The sequence below is a fragment of the Danio rerio genome, chromosome 20, assembly GCF_049306965.1.
Source record: "Danio rerio strain Tuebingen ecotype United States chromosome 20, GRCz12tu, whole genome shotgun sequence".
NCBI classification, from domain to species: Eukaryota; Metazoa; Chordata; class Actinopteri; order Cypriniformes; family Danionidae; genus Danio; species Danio rerio.
Genome location: NC_133195.1, coordinates 38,462,127 through 38,482,736, shown reverse-complemented (window position 1 = coordinate 38,482,736; position 20,610 = coordinate 38,462,127). Strand labels below are relative to the sequence as shown.

Here is a 20,610-nt window from a genome sequence, read left to right as displayed (position 1 = left end):
CTCTAGTGTTCAACAGAAGAAAGAAACTAATGCATACTTATTCTGGTGAACTATCCCTTTAAGATTTCACATCAGTATGATCTAAAAGGAAGAGGTTTTGGAGACTGTACTTGTATGTCCACGAGATGGGAGTGTCGTGACTTGCTCTTGTTAATTTCGAAGCATGAGATCTGCCGTTTAATGGCGAGGCAGAAGCAGGTGACATTGCGAACCACACCGGACACCAGCAACTGGCAGTTTTTAGTATCTGCCACCTTATTCTTGTCGACCTCCCTCCCATCGAGCCCCGCCATGGAGACCAGACATACTTGTCGGTTCCTGCCCGAGATGACGGCCAGTATGTGCTCCGTGGGCATCAGTTCTACATGATGCACCTTCTTGACATCACCCACACGAATAATTTCTGGAAGAAAGAGCAAAGATGTTGAGTCTTACATTGGTTTATATCCATTAAAATCAAAAGTAAACCTTAAATACGTTCTCAAAAATAATAAATCAGCATTTAATACTGGGCAGAGAGCAGAAATTTAGACTGTCAGTGATATTTATATCGATAATATTTTTCCCAGCTTTTCCCAATTAATAAAAAAATTTTCTCTTCCTAGCACTCATTTCTTTAGATACTTGCAACTTAGAAACTGTTCAAAACTCATTTCCAGATTTTCCTTGACAAAATGTTTGAAGTACCCATAGATAAAAAAAGGTATACCGTCTATTTTATACAGGTTGGTCCCCTCTTTCTCTACTCCCTCTCTTTCCTTTATTAAACAACAGTGGGAGTGAGACCTTAATCTTGCATTCGAGGATGAGACGTGGGACCAGATATTGTCTCTTGTTCATACCTCCTCTATCAGTGCACGACATTGCCTTATCCAACTAAAATTTGTTCATCAAATATACTGGACAAAAGTGAAGTTGGCAAAATCTCTACAGACTGTCAATCGAAATCTTAGGACCTTTCAATTCGTACATTGTATAAACACCTGAGGATTAATGTTTCTAATATTGAGTTATCAAGGCACTAGTGTATTATGTACAGGTTTAAATTTTTTTACTTAATTTTTTTTATTCATTTATTTTTATTTATTTTCATTTTTTCCTCTTCTTCTTTTCTCTCTTGGATAAATGTAATTTCATTTCGTTTAGAGGGTGGAGGTGGGAATAATATTTGTTTAAAATTCTCTGTAAAATTATTTGGTTATATCTGTAAAAGTTTAACCAACCGAACAAAAAGAAAAACATAATAAATTACCCAATCTGACTCATCTAATGATTAATAACTGATCTAATAACCTTAACTGTTCTGATTCTGATTGAAATATAATAATGTGCACCTTCTGTAAAGCTGCTTTGAAACAGTAATTATTGTGAAAATGCTATATACAAATCTGAATTTCAGATCGATTTCTTCAGCATTTGTAAATAGTGAAAATTTTGTTTTGCTTTTTGAATGTTTCTTTCATGATCCAGGTTTACATTTTATAGCACATAATTCGAATAACGTCATTGCGTCACCACACTATCCACATTTCCCCCGGAGTTTCATGCAATATCAGGTGTTTAATTTTTTGTTTGTTGACTTTAACTGCAGTTTGGCACTTTCAGTTTCATTCAGGAACATTTCATGCATGCCCCCTATGACAAACGAGATATTGGATGAGTTCTGCGCTTTGTAATAACTGAGTTCACAACTTGCAAAAAAGGGAGACCTGGAACAGCATAGTAAGTCATGTGACATACAAACCTTGCATGCAGGTTCTTTGATGTTTAGACACCCTAGAGCAGTGGTTCTCAAACTTTTTTTTATCAAGTACCACCTCAGAAAAAAAATGTCTCTCCAAGTACCACCAAAAATGAGCAGTATTGAAATACAGTAGCGTAGTAGGCCCAGTAAAGCAGCTCCAACTCTGCACAGTTAAAAAACATGGCAGATTACCTCAGAAATATAGGCTATATGTCATATACGGCATATTATATACATAATTTCTGATAAATTTTTAAATGTGTGTAGTATGTACATGACATATTTCATTCCTCTGCGTACCACTAGAAGGAAGCCTGCGTACCACTAGTGGTACATGTACCACAGTTTGAGAACCACTGCCCTAGAGTAAATTCAGGGCACATCTGTGCTGAAGAATTATTTTTTTCATATTATTTTCTTATTTAGAGGATTAGGAGGAGATTATGGGGACGTTTTTGTTATATATCTGTCTTTTATTTTTCAAGCCCATCTTTCAGTTCCCTGTCCTGTTTGTTTTGGTTTTTCAAATGTATTATTATATTATTTGTTTTGTACATATTAATGTACATATTAATGTATATTATGTACATATTATTTTGTAAAAAAATATGGTTTTTGTAGGCAATAAATCTTTTGCGGTGCTAATTTGTACTGTGTTTACCATTGCAGTGTTTACCATTAGTTTATTCTTTTTGTCATCTAAATGTTACTCCTTTTAATTTCCTAGACATATTTCCATCAATGGTCGTAAAACCAATGAAGAAATAAAACAATTAATGAAGATATTTTTACCATCTTTGGTGACGTGGATGACAAACAGGCCCTCCTCATTGCCCAAAGCAACGCGTTCATGATCTAAACACAGAGAGTGAATAGATATTAGCTCTTTTACATCATTTAGATCTGACATGACAAGAGTTTTGGGTGTCTCAGTACCTATAATAGCAGCAGTTTGGGTGGTTTTGATGAGAGGAAGTGTGCTGTCGTAGGCTTCTTTAGGCACATAGACGAAACGCTCCTTCAGCTTGTTTTTCCTCAGGATGCGATGCAGTTCATTCAGAGCGCACACCCACTTCGTTCTTTCTTGCTCGTTGTCAGCCAGAATTAGAATACACGTCTTCTGACTGGAGGAGGCGGACAGCTGAGATGCTGTTACCTAAAGAACAATGCATATAACTTATCTTAACAGCATATTTAAAAACATCTTAAAATAAAAGGACTAATGACCGCTCATGACTATAGTTAATAACATACTCACATATTCATAATATACTTATTAAATTTACAAAAACATCTCTATATTGTGTTACATTAATATTCTAAATAAATAATGACTGCTAAAGAATTTAGTTAGTCGGCCTGTGGTCAATACATCATTACCTGATCGCTATTATTTGATCTAATATTCTTGAAGAAGCCACAATTATTGCATGAAAAAGATATGATGATACTGCATGATAAATAATGAAATTATAAATGACTATTTCAATGAATTTAAATTAGAATTATCCCAATATTTTGACAGACACAGTTATAAGTGAGTTAATGTTACGTTCCAGAAGGTAATATAATTCTTTGTTTATTTATTTTATATTTACAAATATAATACATAAATATAGATTTGTATTTTGTTTACACATCTGGATGGAATAGCTGATGTTGTGTTGCGTGCCTTGGAGCATGCGCAGGTCTCCCTCTCTCTCCCTCTCTATAGCTGCACTTGATTGGATCCAGCTGTGTTGCGAGCGGGAGCGTATAAAAGCGGATTTAAATCTTTCTGCTTTTTTAATTCTTTGGGTACTGTTAAATTGTTAGATTCCGCTATTATAATTAAATATTTTTTACACCGATCATATTCCTCTAGCGTGGACAAGAGAGAAAACTTAATTAGATCAAAATCCATTTTAAACTTAAACTCCTGCCATACCAAAAGTTCAAAGACAACTAAGCAAATTTTTAAAGAAAAAAACTATATCGAAGAACCGAGCGGACGAGCCCCCATTGTTATGTCCCGACCAGTCTAGGGTTGGTGGGAACAATAACAAAAGTATAAATCAAACTTTTAAATAATAAAGTTAGGATCTCCTGCTCGGTGCAGGTCACTTGCCGCCACTGTTGCTGTAGTTCCGAGCGTCTCCTATCTCCTGCCACAGATTATTTGTTGCATTAGTGTGATGCGATTGACTCATTTGATTAGCTGAACAATCTTTATTTCTTTTCTAACTGCTCGCCGTATTTAATTTGAGCCTGTTTTCACTTATTTTAAAACTATATATTACTTTTGGATAATTGAAGCTGTGTTGGGAATCACCATTTACTTTACAGGGGAAAACTCTAAATTTATTATTTGAAAGTTTAATTTATACTTTTATTATTGTTCCTGCCAACCTTAGCCTGGTTGGGACGTAACACTAAATTTAAAAAGTTGCAGTTTTTAAACAATAACAATGTATAACGTTACAATAATTTCTAAAATGAATAATTTTTAAACATTTTTCTCATGTCAGTTTTCAAAACCTGTAATAAATTGAATGAAAAAAGAAACAAAAATAAGAAATGATATTTCTATGTAAAAAAACTTTTTTATTTATTATATTTATTTCTTTTTTATTTATATTTGCAAGTTGAGTATAAATGTCCATCATTGCTTACATATGTATGGTATTGCATTGGATATACAAAACAATTAAACATGCGAATGTGTAGAAAAATGAGTAAATAACATTGTGGACTCAAACATATTATGAGAATATGGTATTAAACTACCATAATAATAAAACTTTTGTATCTACTCAAATCTAAATATGATATTACAGATTTTTGCTTTTCAAATGCTAATCCAGTTGTGTGTTGTTTCTTAGCACAACTGTTTTCAAAAATACAATAAAAAATAATTATTTTAAACTGTAATATTGTGAAATTATTATTATTACTAAGATAACTATTTAATTTTTTAAAATTATGATTAAATAAATGCATTTTCAAAAACATTTTTTAATTAGGTTTTGATTCTCTCTACTATGTATTTACTTTTTATATTAAGTTGAAATTAACATCATGGTTAATTAAAATATTGATCATGGTAATTGATCTGAATATTATGTGTTTAAAAAATCTTCAGAACAACATTTCACAAAGAGCAACAAATGAGAATCATCTTCATGCTCTTACCCTAAAAATACAGGGTATATCCTTCCTATTAGCATGGATGACATCAGACTCCAGAACCGAACTGGCGGAAAACTCTTCATCCCTGTTCAAAATACAAGAGAGTTAAACATGATGTATAAAGTATTTGACTTTGACATTTAATTGTCACGTTCAGATGACCGCCTCGCTCACCTCATGTCAATGACCTGGTTTACTACAACACCAGGCTGAGCACCTTTCCCTTCTCCAAGCTCATACAGAAAAAGTTTGAAGTCACAAACCACTGCCCAGACCCTCTGCCAACCCTTCTTCACCCCAGTGGGCTTCGGCACCTGAAAAAGACCATCAAATCTCAATTATAAGACATTCACTAATTTTCCTTCAGCATAGTCCCTTATTTATCAGGGGTTGCCACAGCGTGTGAACCGACAACTACTCTAGAGTATGTTTTACGCAGCGGATGCCCTTCCAGCCACAACTCAGTACTGGGAAACACCCATACACTCTCAAATTAACACAGACACTCATAAACTATGGCTAATTTAGTTAATCCAATTCAGCTGTACTGCATGTCTTTGAACTGTGGAGGAAACCTGAGCACCCAGAGGAAACCCATGCCAATGAAGGGAAAACATGCAAACTCCACTCAGAAAAGACAACTGACCTAGCCGAGACTCGAATCAGTGACCTTCGTGCTGTGAATGTCAGTGCTAACCAATTATATTACGAAGTTAAAAAATGTGTGCCCAATATTATACATGCAGACAAATGTACAACACTGGAAGAGACATGAGACAGACAGGTCTATAGTGTACAAAATATGAGGAGCAGAATATCATTTAAGGCCAATTCACACCGCACACACAAACGCCAAGAAACAAGTCTGTCTGTGTTTATTGGATCAGTGTGTGTTACACCTGTCATCGTCTGTTGCCAATGGTTGGAATTTTATTTCTCGCAACTAAACACGTTTGGATCATGGAACATCTGAGCAGTGTGAAATGATTTTCCAACAAACTCAGACTTAAAGGGGACCGATTATGCCCCTTTTTACAAGATGTAAAATAAGTCTCTGATGTCCCTGGAGTGTGTATGTAAAGTTTCAGCCCAAAATACTCAACAAATAATGTTTTATAACTCTTTGAAACGGCCCCTTTCAGGCTTTTCAGCCAAATTGTGCCATATTGGTGACTGTCGCTTTAAAAACAAGATAGTGCTCCCAGTCATCTTTTCAAATAAGGGTGGAGCTATAAATGCTTCAACATAGCGGCAGTTTCAAAACTCTAATGTCAGACGGCTGCTTCTCACTCAGGGCTGTCAATGCTAATTAGGGAGAGATGATGATGGCTAATAGGTAGTGCCAGATAGAATCTGCGGACGTTTTTTGCTATTTCTGCGTTAAAAATCAGCAGATTCATGCAGAATTATTTTGGGAGTATCGTAAAAATAATAGCTTTTTAACTTTTATATAATGCTTACAATGCAAATCCAATTAGATCCACTTATTTGGTAAATAAAGCAAGTCTTTCGTATAATATATCCACTGAAAGAAAATATTACATTATAAGAAAATATTACTTTACAAACTCTATTGTAAATAAATCAAATGAACACTTAAATATTAGTCAATATTACTACTGAAATTAATTTACAAACTGAATAAATATAAATTTACACACATATACACAAGTAAATACATGGACTCAACGATGGGCAAAAAAATCTGTGGATTTCTGTGCGTGCAAATTCCATATGGGCCTTCTAAAGAGCAAGTCTTTCCCCTTTTGATGACACGTACAAAGGGAGAATGTCAATCAAAGTGTTTCTACAGACTGTTTTTATAAAGTGTGATTACAAAAAACAGAATTTATAATTTTTTACTATTAGACACTGCCAATATTCACAAACTGTCGCCATACAACTGTGTTTAAACCCCTTAAAGTGATTTTTGCATTAAATCAGACCAGGCACCAGATAGGCTTCACAAACAAATGTCTTTTTAGCCTTGAGAAGGATGACTAATTTAATTATTGTGAGTGGCAATTGTTAGGGCAGTGTGAAAACGACAGCAATTTTCTAAATACAATGGAAAACCTTTTTTTTTATTGACGTTTGTCTGTGCAGTGTGAACAGTCCTTAAGAAACTTACCCTAAGATGCCCCTCATATGCAGTCCCAATGCCCCTCTGAGTGTCAATGCCCAGTTTGCCCCTGGTCTGGTCTGGTGCCACGGGGCACACAGAAGGGGCTTTATCAGCACAGGTGACGTGACAGGAGAAGCTGCAGGCTGTAAGAAGAGTTTCATTAAGTGTTTTTACCCTTTCAATAAACCAGTTTTAAAGGAGAGATTTGCCCTTATTTTGTTCTAAGCCTTGACTTTATTTCTACCATGGAACACAAACAGGAACATTTCAAAGAATTACACCGGTTTTCATTGTGTTTACCGTTGAAGACCTACATTCATATTGCATTTCTGTCATCTGGAAAACTAAAGATCCTCACCTTCGCATGTGCAGCCCTGACGGATGAGTCCCACCATGAGAGAGGTGCACTGGTTACATTTAGTGGGAACATTGAAGGACTTTACACTAAACTGGTGTGCCTTGGGCTGTGGAGTAGAAAACATCACCAATTTAATTAAACAAAACCTTTTCTATAGATGTGTAAATAGAAAAAATACCTAATTCACAATACAAGACGTTTAATCACAGTAACAGTATACAGGTCCCATGTTGGTGTCTGTACCAAATGAGATTTATAAAGTGATTTATTTACATAGCACATTCCACGCAAGTGTGAAAATAAAACGTCAAAATTATCCATGGTCATTCAGCAAGATGGATATATTGTATGCATGTAATTTATATATTTATATATAATGTTAAAATATTTAAACTTGTTTATTTTATCTAGGTAATCAAAATGAGTAAAAACTAGTGGCTTTAGGTATAGTGGCAAAGTATTAAGCATTTTTTACTTCTACTTCACAGAACTATTCAAAAGGATATTTTTCAAAACACAGTTATATTTTATTTTACTGTTTTGACTGCTTTCAAAAACATCAAAACATTTTTTTAAATCTTAATAGCCAGGCTGACATATTTCTGCTGTTATGATATTAATAGAGTCCTACCACCAAGGTCTATTATACAAAAACGATTAGATTTTTTTCCATCTACATGTGGCCTAAATTCCTACTGTTACCTTAGGTGATGAGTGTCCCAAGCTCCCGTAGCCTGATCTGCCTGTTGGGGTCTGAAGACTACGTGACGTGTGGTCAATCAACTAAAAGGAGGACACACCAACACATCAGTGCATTTTCTTACATTAACACAAGTCACAATAAGTTTGAGTTCACTTAAAAAGCCCCTATTATGTTTTTTTTTTTTTTTTTTTTGTAATTCATTTTTTTTTATTGTTTAACAGCCAAGAACAAAGAACACACTTCACCCTACACATACATATGATACATGTTACATATTCAGCCACGTACACCAAGGAAATTCAACAAAGAATAACAATGTATAGCAAACATATATGGAAATTAAGGTTGTGGTACCTTTGAATGTGCATACTTAATTATAGTAATTTTAAATGTTGCCAAAGATTATCCCAATTTATATGTACTTCTCCTTCATTGTTCAATCTCCCCAGCATACATTCGTATGATGCACTTTTAATCATCCTTTTAATCCACTCCTTCATTTCTGGCATTCTGGGACACTTCCAGTTAAGTAGTATCATCCTAGCAGCTGTAAAGCATTCAATCTTGAGAAGAATCCCTATTATGGGTTTTTGAAAATGCCCTTCCATGGAGTGTGTAACACAGCTCTAAGTGAAGTGAAATATCCAGCTCAGGCTTAAATCTGAAAGTGCAAAGTGTTTAAAACTATTGATTCATTTATAAAAGACTCATAGTACTTCAAATGAATCGTTATGATAACGAGTCTTTAGCTGTTTCGGTGTGACGTCGACACGAAACTTAAGTCCCGCCCAATTGTTGCACGCGCAAACCCAAGAAAATTGAAACCTGAAAATTGAGACTGCATTCTACATTACACATTATACACATAGTTAGTGTTGTCCAGCTGTGATCTGAACAACAAAAACACATGTTAACACCAGGATTAAGCAGTTTGTAATGACATTAGGGTGAGCAAACAATAATACGTTTTTTTTTTTTTTTTTAGGATGAACCATCCCTTTAAAAGATTCCAAAAGATACCTCGATAGGCTCCATGTCACTGGCAGTGGAGGGTGAGCGAGAGCGTGAAATACGGCGAGATCTTGCGTCTTCATCTCTGGATGGAGTGTTGGAAGGGGTGAAATCTGCAGAGTCAAGCTAAGAAAAAAAAGAGAGCAATTGTTTTTAAGATTTCAAATGACTATGAAATCAGAAAAAAACATGCCAGCATTAAAGCAATACATCAAGACCATAGCACTTATCAAGACAACAATACTTTTACTGGAATTACACCCGCTAAGCAGGAAAAAGCAAGTGCATCCAGGCTTCATGCCAATGCACCCACTACACAGAGACCACACACCAACTACACATGCAAGACAAAACAGCAGAAACAGCATGGAAAATCAACACAAACCCAGTGAACTACAAGGAAAACAGTAAAGCAACATATCCACAATTTACGAGAGTCTTAAATTTCAGAGGTCAGTAAATTCCAAATTAGTTTGCTCAAATGTAAAAATTCTGTCAGCAATTGGGTTCTGTAATACTTTACAATTCATCAGAAAAAGTATCTTTTTCAAACCAATGTTGCATTCTAAAATACAACTAAATCAGCAGTACTGAGAAATATGCTGTTTATTTCTATTATACAATTTCTAGGTAATTCATACTATTTAATGTATCTTAATACAGCTGTTCCAGATCGACAGTGATTACACACACATACACACAACCGGAAGATAATCAAGGACTGATTACGATAACTATATATTTTAGTTTGTGTTCCTCTTTCGATTTCTGTTGTTATGTCATGATCCGGTGTGTAGTGCCCAGTGCAAAACAAAGTGTGGATCCAAACGCAGCAGTGAAAACATTTAATGAAAAACTATAACAAACAAAACAGTACTAAAACAGGGCAAGACAAATCAGAAAACACACAGGCAGGGGAACAAACTGAAATAGATAGTTCCCGTAATCAATCCATGATAATCCTCCGGCTGTGTGTGTAATCGCTGGCGATTTGGAACAGCTGTGTGTGAGGTGCATGACGGGACTTGTAGTTCGATAGTGTGTGTGTAGTCCATGTGATGTGTGTGTAGTTCAGCAGCAATCTACTATCCCTAGATAGCTGATAATTGTTACAATTATGTTGAAAACAGGTGTTTTTTAATATAGGTTTTTTGTAAAAACAGTGATGCACGATTAGCAATTTTTAAAAGAGTTTTAAAAAACAGAATTTATTTTAAATAGAAATCCATTATAGCATAAAATATGCTTAAGTTATTATCCAAATATAATATAGTCCTTTTGGAAAGAAAAAGAAAAGAGCTTGGACTTTGACAGTCTTTGTACATAAAAATGTACAATTCTAAGACTTAGACATACAGGTTTAGATCGACATTGGAGTGAGTAAAATGATGAGAAAATTATATTACAATAAACAACCTTAATATAGCTTATTTTGTCTTTAGAATCTTTAAACATGAGCAAACGATGAAATTACCCTTTTATCCTAACATAAATGTTCTTTTAAAATGTACCATAAAAGATCATGGTATGGAAAACAAACTACTACATCTAATTAACCAACCAACCCAGTTTCTCTGAAGTATACTAATATACAACACTTCAATCACATTTAGGGTATATATACATATGCATTTAAATAGATGAAAGAAGGCTCCCAAACACTTTTCAGATGCATTTAAGCTTTAAAGATCTCATGCAATACAGAAATCACCACAAATCAAAGCTGCCACCCATGCAGTTTGCAAAACATCCCATCACAACCACAGGAAAAAAAAATGCCAGTGCAATTTTTGTGTGACACGGGGAGGGGGAAGTGTCTCTTACATGTCTGGTTTTGCTTCCGGGACCAAAAGAGGGTGAGCGCTTCATGTGAAGAGAGAGAGAGAGAGAGAAGATGAGAGGAGAATCAGATTTGATGACCAATGTCAGCTGGAGAGGATCAAGGTCTGGGACAGCAGGTAGGAGAACAGAGGGAAGGGAACAAGGGCATGTAAAAACACGTCTAATATGGGGTTGGATGTCTGGGCATAGTTTACACGCACAAAGGATTCGCTTCACATCAAAGGACTTCAAAACTCACTATCACAAGGATCAGACAAAGAAAAATAGCACACTGAACTATGTTGTCGGTAGAAACTTCAAATCAGTTTAATGCTAAGTCCAAAATTGAAATGTAGCAATAAAGAAAATCAGTGCAGTTTACCCAATTTGTCTGCGCTGTTTTTATGCTAACTTTTATATCAAAACGACTTCAAAAAAACATGTCAAAGTGATTTGATATCAATTGACTACCTTTAACTGACATCTAACAATCTAAAAATCACCTAAAAACACCTAAAAATCAATTACAAGACTGTCCTGCAACACATTTCTGAGGTGTTTTTTGATGACAATGTTGGAAACAATGCATTTTTTATGTGCGTATAACACCATGTTATAACTACACGCGACAGGATACCGCAACATGAGATAAAAGGTATCTTTTTCATGCTAAAAAGATTTTTTATCCTAACCATCTGTGATGGCAATGAGCGAAATTTGGACTTTAGAAACGTTTTCTATTTCTGCGATGAACAGCACAACAGTATATGCTACTATAACAAAGATCACCGAAGGTACAGATTATGTGCTTTATTCACTGTCAAATGCTCTTAAACTGAATTTGAACATCTTTTTACGAGACATTTATTGCCATACTACTAAAAGCAGAGGCAGATAGTTTACCTAAGATCTTGAAAACAAAATAACTAGTAGTGAAATTTAGAACTGTGATTCAGTGCAAACCAACAACATCAGTCACTAAGTAGCCTATTACTAGAGGTTTAATATGTATTATTTAGATTGAAAGCCTTTCGGGATTTTCATTGGGAGTGCTGTGGCTGGTATTTAAATGTTTCTGTTATTTAGCGTTGGTTTTGATTAAGCTAAATTACTTAAATATTGAATAAAATATTTTCATGACACGGGCTATTCAACGTAACATTACAAAATAGTGAAGTAAATTAGCAACTTGGAATTGAAGCTTTCCGATAAATAAAACTTTTTTTTTATATTATGTTACTTTTTGTGTCGTTAATTAAATGTTTCCCAAGCCTATTCCTGCAGGCACACCAACACTACTAATATTTTATATTGTCTCCCTTATCTGACCTTTTAACGTTAGGTTTTGGAGACTCTTATAATGTTCTGATGAGTTGATTCAGGTGTGTTTGATTAGGAAGAGGTTGAAAATGTGTACTGTTGGTGTGTTTTCAGGAACAGGGTTGGGAAACACTGCGTTATTTTGAATGTCTAATTTACGAAAAGATTTTGACATCGATTTGCATTTATTTATGTCAATTTGATGTTGTTTTGACATCAAAGCGCCCGTTGGAAAGTCACATTTTTTGCTATTAGCTCAGCAACATGTCAAATCAATTGCAAGTGAGTTGCATTGGTATGGTGATTTTTTTCCTTGAAGAGTTTTATTACTGGAGTATCTGGTTTTTGCTCATCTGCTTTTAAATGTCTAAAATCAAAGACATTTCTGCAATAACATGGCTGGAGAACTTACATCTTCCCAAAATTCAACTAAAGAAGATGAAGAGGAAGAAAATGAGTCCTGATGGACAACAGAATAAAGAAAGAAAAAAAAAGACCATTCACATTATGACAAAATTCTGAAACAAATAAAACAGATCAGGAGGCATCAGAATAATACAGAATATATGTCAAAAAATCATGAAGAAAAATTAAGAAAATAAAACAAGATTAAACCTCTATGCAGATGTGCTCATGAACAACACCTGGCATCTCAAACTTACATCAAACTGATCCAGTGCAGAAGTGGGCGCATTGAGGAAAGCCAAAAAGGAATTTTGGGAATCCTGGTGCTTCACGCCTACAAGTGAGATTTTTATAAAGAAAAGGCATAATTTTACCACCATATAGACAGCAATGCAATAACTGTGTATTAAGCAATGATAATAGTTGTGGGTAGTGTGAATAATTGATTATTACCTCAATATTGTTACTATTAACTGAAATAGTTTTGTTCATTGAAATAAAGCTGATGGGTAAAAATAAGGGTCAACTACGAGACATGATTTTGATATGTACATCAAATTTAATTTACAAAGGTAATTTTCTAATTAAAAATTTTAAAATGCCAATTACATACAAGAAAATATTCAGCATTCTATATTTATGTCAAAATTAGAGTTAGTATTTTTTTAAGCATTTAAAAAGTCGATGGTTTGTAGTGATTTGAAGGATTTTTTCAGGGTTGCACTGTGACAATGATATTTTATTATGTATGATACTTTAATGGTACTTTAGTTGTAGGACATTTAAAATAATGATAAGCAGGTGAATAAGTTAAATACTTTGAGTGCCTTGGGCATAGGAATTTTTGTATGTCCATAAAACTTATTTTGCTGTTAAAACATAAAAACATGATAACTGAATATTACAAAAAATGCTGGATCTGTTTTTGCAAATTAAGTTGTGTGTGTGTGTATATACAGTATATATATAAAACATGATGCCTGAAATTGTTAGATAAGATTTGCAAAAACTCAGTCAATAAAAACATTAAAGCTACAAATGGAAAAAAGTATTATAACAATTACTTTCAAAATCAAATGAAAACTACAAGAAAAGAAACTAATTCAAAATATTAACAAAGCCTTTAAAAGCATATACATAAATAATTATGAGAGCTTTTCACCTCTCCTCAGCCTTAGCTCCTCTGTCTCCTTCCTCAGTCTCTCGATTTCTCCCAGCAGCTCCTGGTTTCTACTTTCGGATTCTTGCAATTTGCTGTACAGAAATAACAGACCGAAAACTGTGTCACCCTATTTAAGTTCACCTCATTCAAGACAAGAGTGTGAAGAAAATAAGCTACATTCAGCTAAGGGCCTGTGCAACAAACTATCCACATAATAAGTAAAAGAATTATCAAACCAAATTTCTAGTCTCAGTAGTAATGAGCACAACAGTGTTTCAACAGGGTTTCTTTCTTTCTTTCTTTCTTTCTTTCTTTCTTTCTTTCTTTCTTTTTTTCTTTCTTTCTTTCTTTCTTTCTTTCTTTCTTTCTTTCCACAAGTGGAAATTTATCTTTGGTTTCACCACATAATTACATCAGCATTCATATCACATACATCACATAAAAAGCAAGCAACACAAATATATTCAATATCATCGCATAAATCACATAAAAAAGAAACAAAAACAAAACTCAATTAACTCTATTCATACTTGAAGGCCGGTATTTAAAATTCTAATGGCAGTTGGCACAAATTACATCTGATAAACATTTTTAATTTTTCAGATTGCCTAAAACATCTTTTTGATGACAAAAGCTGAAATTTTAGATTTAAAGGATGGAAACAATCTTCAATAATGACATGAGCTTTCTGTTTACCTCTCATTATAGATGAATTTCATTTAGTTGTCTTTGTGCTTTACCTACAGTACAATAGCACTGGCAACATTTTTTTCACAGTTTTTTGTTTAGAATTGTAGTATTGTAAAGTATTATTATGTTGTCTAACTGGCGAATGACATGATCTAGTGGGTCTTTGTCACGTTTAATGTGCAAGTTCTAGTAAATTGTTACTACTTAACACATTTTTTAAAATGAAAACAGTCCATATTATGCAATCATGTTAAAACTCACAACAGTTTCGACCAGATTCTTAAATACCATGTCCAAAATATTGTGGCTCACATCTTTTTAAATCTTGTAAAAAAAATCTTGTTCGCCTATCCAAACTCATCTTTATTTTGTATTTTCTATTGCATTTAAATCAGGTGATTCGCTGGGCCATTCTACAGCTTGATTTTCTTTCTCTGAAAGCATTTGAGAGTTTCCTTGGCTGTGTTTTGAATCATCGTCTTACTGAAATGTCCACCCTGGTTTCATCTTTTCATCCTGATTATGTAGATGTTGGACTGAAGCAGCTAGAATTCATTTACAATGACGAAGGGCAGAGGGTTGCTTAATAACTACTGAGAGATTTCAGCTGCTGTCTGGGCTTTACATGCCTTTCTACACCTCCCTTTCTTCATGTGTTCAATACTTTTTTTTTCCTGTGTCATTTAATTTTATTACACATAGCTTAATTTGTAAACTAACTAGATTTTTTTTCTTTTCACATACGTATTAATTTAATTGTTATCAACATCTGGTGAAAAGTTTAAGTCAACAGCACCTTTAGAAATACGTTTTCTGGAAAAAAATGTGTTAAATACTGATCTCCCTATAAATGTTCCTAAATATTTAAAACATCTCGCTGTGTCTGTGTGAAATTATCTGTGTGGTCTCACCATTCTGTGGCAATGTTGGTTGCTTTGACTTTGTTAAGCTCGTCTTGGATGGACTGTTTGGCTCTGATCTCAGTATCCAGCGCCGACTGCAGCTCCAGACGCGCAGACATGTCCAGCTTGGCGAAACGCCTCATCTTCCACGGCATGTCCTGACAAATCCAAAAAAAAGAGGCCCAGCGCATCAGAAGATAAGAGTCTGCATGTGTTTTATCCTTATTGGCTGTGTGTTCACGTGTCTCACCGTTCCTCTGGCTCCCAAACTGGTGTTTCTGAGCCCTTCCAGCTCCTCTGTCATTTTGGTGGCCAGAGCTTGAAGGTAACCACGGGCATCCTTCTCATCGCTCACCCTGCACAGATTATCTTACTTTACTTTACTTTAAAATACACAATAAGAGATGTGCTGATATTCAGTGATACAATATGTTGTGATGATATTGTTATTGTAGGCAGTTTCGAGTGCAAGGCTGCACAATATACAATTTCAGCAATAGTCACATTGCAGGATATCAATGTTGAGTCTGGATTATAACTTATCATTTGCATGTGTTTTTGAAGACTTTATGAGGTTTTGAAAAGCATTCGGGCATAAGAAACTGTACCGTTTGTAGCTTTAACGGCGATGAATTTTACTAAATTGAAAACTGTTAGACCCGGTAAATGATAAAACACTCTATATTTTAATTGTATCTTTTTTGTTATTGTATTTATCTTTGCTTGTAAATAGTTTTTTCGACTTTATGCACAAGCTTTCCCCTAAGGAATCCTCCCAATCCATCTAAAATTATAACATATAGCGCAGAATAACAGAATATTGCAATGTTAAATTTTTCCAATATCATGCAGCCCAAGTTGAGTGTAATTAGTTACTAAGTTACTACTGTAGCTAGTATAATTCAATTATAGTAGTGCCTCCTTTTCCAAAAATACTTGGTATAACTTTTGTTGTGAATATGGTGACAGCTACCTGTATATTTGGAATTACCATTCAACATTATAATCCAAGCAAATCCCAGTCTGATGCTCGTGCTTTTTGTTGTCTTCTGACTAGAAGGCTAATTCTGTTTAAACCTTCCACATTTAAACACTGGATTAAAGATGTTTTGTATAACATACAATTAGAAAGACTTTGATGTTCTATGAAAGGGTCACAAAAGAGATTCTTTACTACTTGGCAACCTTTTTTAACTTTTCTGTTGACCAACTGAGCTGAATGTACATAGTTTTTTTTTGTTTGTTTGTTTGTTTTTTGGTAGGTCTGACTGATATATGGGGTTTGCTTGATTATCTGTTTTCTTTTAGTTTTTCTGTTCTGTCTAAAAAGTTGAAAAGATGGGATTTTTTAAGTGAGAAAAATTAAATGACAATTTGAGGAGCAATTACATTTTATTTTATAGAAATGAAATTACAGTTACTATCAAAGTAGCTGCCTTAACTATTGTAAATAAATCAAACAGTTCTGTATCAGATCATCAGATCAGTTGTGTATACAGTATATCAGATATTTTGCCAAACTATATATTTTAATTAAAGTAGGTTACATTTAAACATGCTTAAGAAACAATGAACTGAAAAAATAAATTTAATATGTATAAAATGTGGTGTCTGTACTCTGAGAGATTTCATGTTTTGGTACAAATAGCATTTCTTAAGCATTTTCCAACTAAGTTAAAAAGGCCCTGTTAAACTTTTAAAGTTTTAAAAAAAGGCTGAATTTCTATTTTCTGTGTGTTGAGATTTATACAGATTATAAGTGCTATAAGTCATGTAAATAAATAACTGATTAATTAAATTACTTTCAGACAAAGTGAATAGAAAAATCATTTAAACAAAATTTTTATGATGTAATTAGTAATTAATTACATTTTTAAAGCAACTTAACCAACACTGCCTGTAGGCACTTGAATAGTTATTTATTATTTATCATCCACCTACAAACCATTTAAATTCTTATTTGACTTTGATGATTATTCTGAATGTAATGTTTTACAGTGATTTTATTTCTTTTAAAAAGGAGATATCAGTATTTTGAATAAAATTCTTGCAAATGTTAAGATTAGACACTGATAATCCAGTAATGACAGAAATCAGATATGGATAAAGGTCATGTTGTAGTGTTAGTGTGTGTGCAAGTGTAATGTTGCGTGGCTGCAGGCAGGGGGCTCCACTCACCACTGGATGATCTCGGTGATCTGGGCCTCCCAGTGGGCAACACTCTCCTTCTTATCAGCCAGTTCTCTCATCTCCTCCTCCAGCTGCCGGTGACTGCTGCTCAGCTGCTCGAACTGACCGTTCAACTGAAGACACGCAGACAGACCACAGATACAGAGTAAGGATGAGAGAATGTTGACAAATGGCGGTTATATGTGCTGTAGAACTGATACTGTTATATGAAACTAAATCAAACACACATTCATGTTTAGATATTTATTAGAAAGGAAACAAGTGTTTATTGTAATACGAGATATATAAGATTTTAGACCTAAACTTAAGAGGCAATTCATTTTTAATTATTGGTTTAGGGTTACTGAAGTTCAAAACTACTATGAAAAGCTAAATACTATGAATGCTAATAAGTACTAATAATGTTTTAGGGTTACTGAAGTTCAAAACTACTGTGCTAATAAGTACTTCAATTACTTAAACTATGTATACAAATAATAAAAACATAGTACAGGTTGTAATTGTTAGTGCATTTCACATAAAGGGTTAGTTCACACTTAAACTTGTAAGTAAATTATTTTTAAATACATATTTTTAAATATAATAAATGTCATTGAAAAAATTACTTAAAAAATATATAATTATTAAAAACAATAAAACAATAAAAGCACATGAAAAAGAATTACGAACAAACTGAACACTTCGAATAAACTTAAAATGGGGCTGCACGGTGGTGCAGTGGGTAGCACGTTCACCTCCCAGCAAGGTCACTGGTTTAAGCCTCAGCTGGGTCAGTTGGCATTTCTGTGTGGAGTTTGCATGTTCTCCCAGTGTTGGCATGGGCTTTCTCCGGGTGCTCTCCCCCAAATTCCAAAGACATGCGGTACAGGTGAATTGGGTTAGCTAAATTATCCCTAGTATTTGTGTGTGAAGGGAAGTGTATAGGTGTTTCCCAATGATGGGTGGCAGCAGGAAGGGCATCCGCTGCATAAAACATATGCTGGATAAGTTGGCGATTCATTCCGCTGTGGCGATCCTAGATTAATAAAGGGACTAAGCCAAAAAGAAAATGAATGAATGAATGAATGAATATCCGAGTTTGGTTGTTGACCGAAGGGGATCTTTTGCATTAATTTCTTGTTTGTTTGGGAAATCCACCACCCAACAACATTTTTTTCCGTTTATTATGCCTATGTTGTTTTCTTCTAGACTTGGGGCGTAATAGTCTCATCAAAAAGAGAATATTTCTATCGCAGAAATGTAAGGCTCCGCCATCTTCCTTTCTGTCTGTTCCTGCAATCTCTCAATGTGTGCGGGATTCAATGTGACTATGATCTTTTAAATACAGCAGTTTATTTTTTAAAAGCTAATTAACTAAACTAAAAACTAACTCGCATTACTTTTTTTTTTTTTAAGTAACTCAAATAGTATTACTTATCTTTAAAAAGTAATGTGTTACTTTACTCTTTCCACACCCCTAAGACCTTCGCTCATCTTCAGATTATTAAGATATTAACTCTCGGATTTTATCTCAAATATCTTACTTTGTGTTCCAAAGAAAAATTAGGGTTTGGAACGACATGAATATGGATTATAAATTAAATCATATTTGGTATTGGGCGAACAAATTATTTTATTAAAAAAAATATACAAATAGCACATATTATTACAAATAAAAACACATTTATTTTATCATCTGATCGATTTGAAAAGTAACTGCACAGATTGTCATATAGCCCAAATCAACTCTGGTTATTACTGATTCTATCTTCGACAGGAAAGTGAAAGCTATACAAAAGACAGGAAGCAAACATAATACGTTACACTGAGTCTACACAAAACCTCTGCAGAGCTCTTTTATAGGAATGTGAATTTATTCAACCACCTCACATCCTGCTTCAATTCCTTCCAAATGCCATCGTTCTTGCTTATGTTTCTAAACCCCGTCCAATCTGGCATTTGACATGACAGCCCTGGCCTGCTCCGCTATTGTTTTAAACTGCCTTTTGTGTTTTGGGTTTCCAGGTATTTCTTTATTTTCGGAATGAATAATGCTTAATATCCATGCCACCAAAAATAAGGAGTCCTTTAATATCTGATACGTCCAAACTTGCAGAATTATTTGACTGGCTTATTCCGATTTTACCCCGCGGTCCAAAGAAAACAGTGGCTGAGCCAAGAAGCAATTCAGTGTAAGTGTGTGCGGTTGCGATCTCTCTCTAGGAATGTCAGCGCATTTGGAGAAAGGGTGCCAGAGGGAAGGGGGAATTACAGAATAGGGGGGTTTGATGTATGCCTTTCGTGATGAGAGAGAGAGACGCATAATGAATATCATGAGCACATGTGTTGTTGAGGGCGATAGAGATCTTACCTTCTCCACTTCGGCACTCAGCTTCTTGTTTTCGTCTGTCAGATGAGCTTTTTCCCTCTCGTACTTCTGCTTGTACTCGCACACAAATTCTTCTCGCTCGACTTGACTGTTGAAAACACAATACCGTACAGGAGGTGTTTATGGTACACTCGCATTCCATTAGGTTATTTAATATAAACAATTCAATGTACAGAAACTCTTTGGTGACTCAACAAAGCTGATGAAGGACTTCATATATCATGAGAATGAGCTCTCCACAAACCACAGTTTATTTTTTTCAGTAAGTGGTGCATTAGGGATGTAAGATTTCCATGATCTGACAAAATTCAGACAGATTCAGATGAAAAAGTAGTGCTGTGTATGAGAATAATAAAATGAAAACAGACCAAATATGTCTGTATGTTTTGCATGTCTGTAAATAAGCATTGTTTTACTTTACATTGTGACACTACACACATGACACTTGTGGTGTTTTTAGCTTCGAAAGTTGCTAAATATAAATAGATTCTAATTATTTGATTGTCATTTTAAGATTGCTAAAATATAATTTTTTTTTTTTATATATTTTTCATCTGATTTCCATTTAGGCACCATATGCTTATCTATACCAGGGTTTGACAATGAAACTGAAACGCATCACATTTAGTGTTGGAGGATTTAT

General features: G+C 34.4%; 1 protein-coding gene across 27 annotated transcripts in view; it reads right to left on the bottom strand.

Annotated features, from left to right (window-relative positions):
- The window catches only part of cdc42bpab (CDC42 binding protein kinase alpha (DMPK-like) b), a 128,543-nt gene that overhangs the window by 15,584 nt on the left and 92,349 nt on the right, over window positions 1–20,610 (bottom strand). For 11 of the 27 annotated variants that reach the window (XM_073932900.1, XM_073932901.1, XM_073932902.1 and 8 more), the window contains 16 exons: window positions 19,950–20,055; window positions 17,588–17,712; window positions 15,660–15,765; window positions 15,419–15,567; window positions 13,818–13,909; window positions 12,913–12,989; window positions 10,934–10,972; window positions 9,119–9,235; window positions 8,098–8,178; window positions 7,396–7,501; window positions 7,044–7,180; window positions 5,087–5,226; window positions 4,916–4,997; window positions 2,681–2,900; window positions 2,537–2,599; window positions 111–403 (listed from right to left, as the gene is read on the bottom strand). In XM_073932900.1, the coding sequence (XP_073789001.1) occupies window positions 111–403; window positions 2,537–2,599; window positions 2,681–2,900; window positions 4,916–4,997; window positions 5,087–5,226; window positions 7,044–7,180; window positions 7,396–7,501; window positions 8,098–8,178; window positions 9,119–9,235; window positions 10,934–10,972; window positions 12,913–12,989; window positions 13,818–13,909; window positions 15,419–15,567; window positions 15,660–15,765; window positions 17,588–17,712; window positions 19,950–20,055 (1,933 nt within the window). 27 annotated transcript variants of the gene reach the window in all.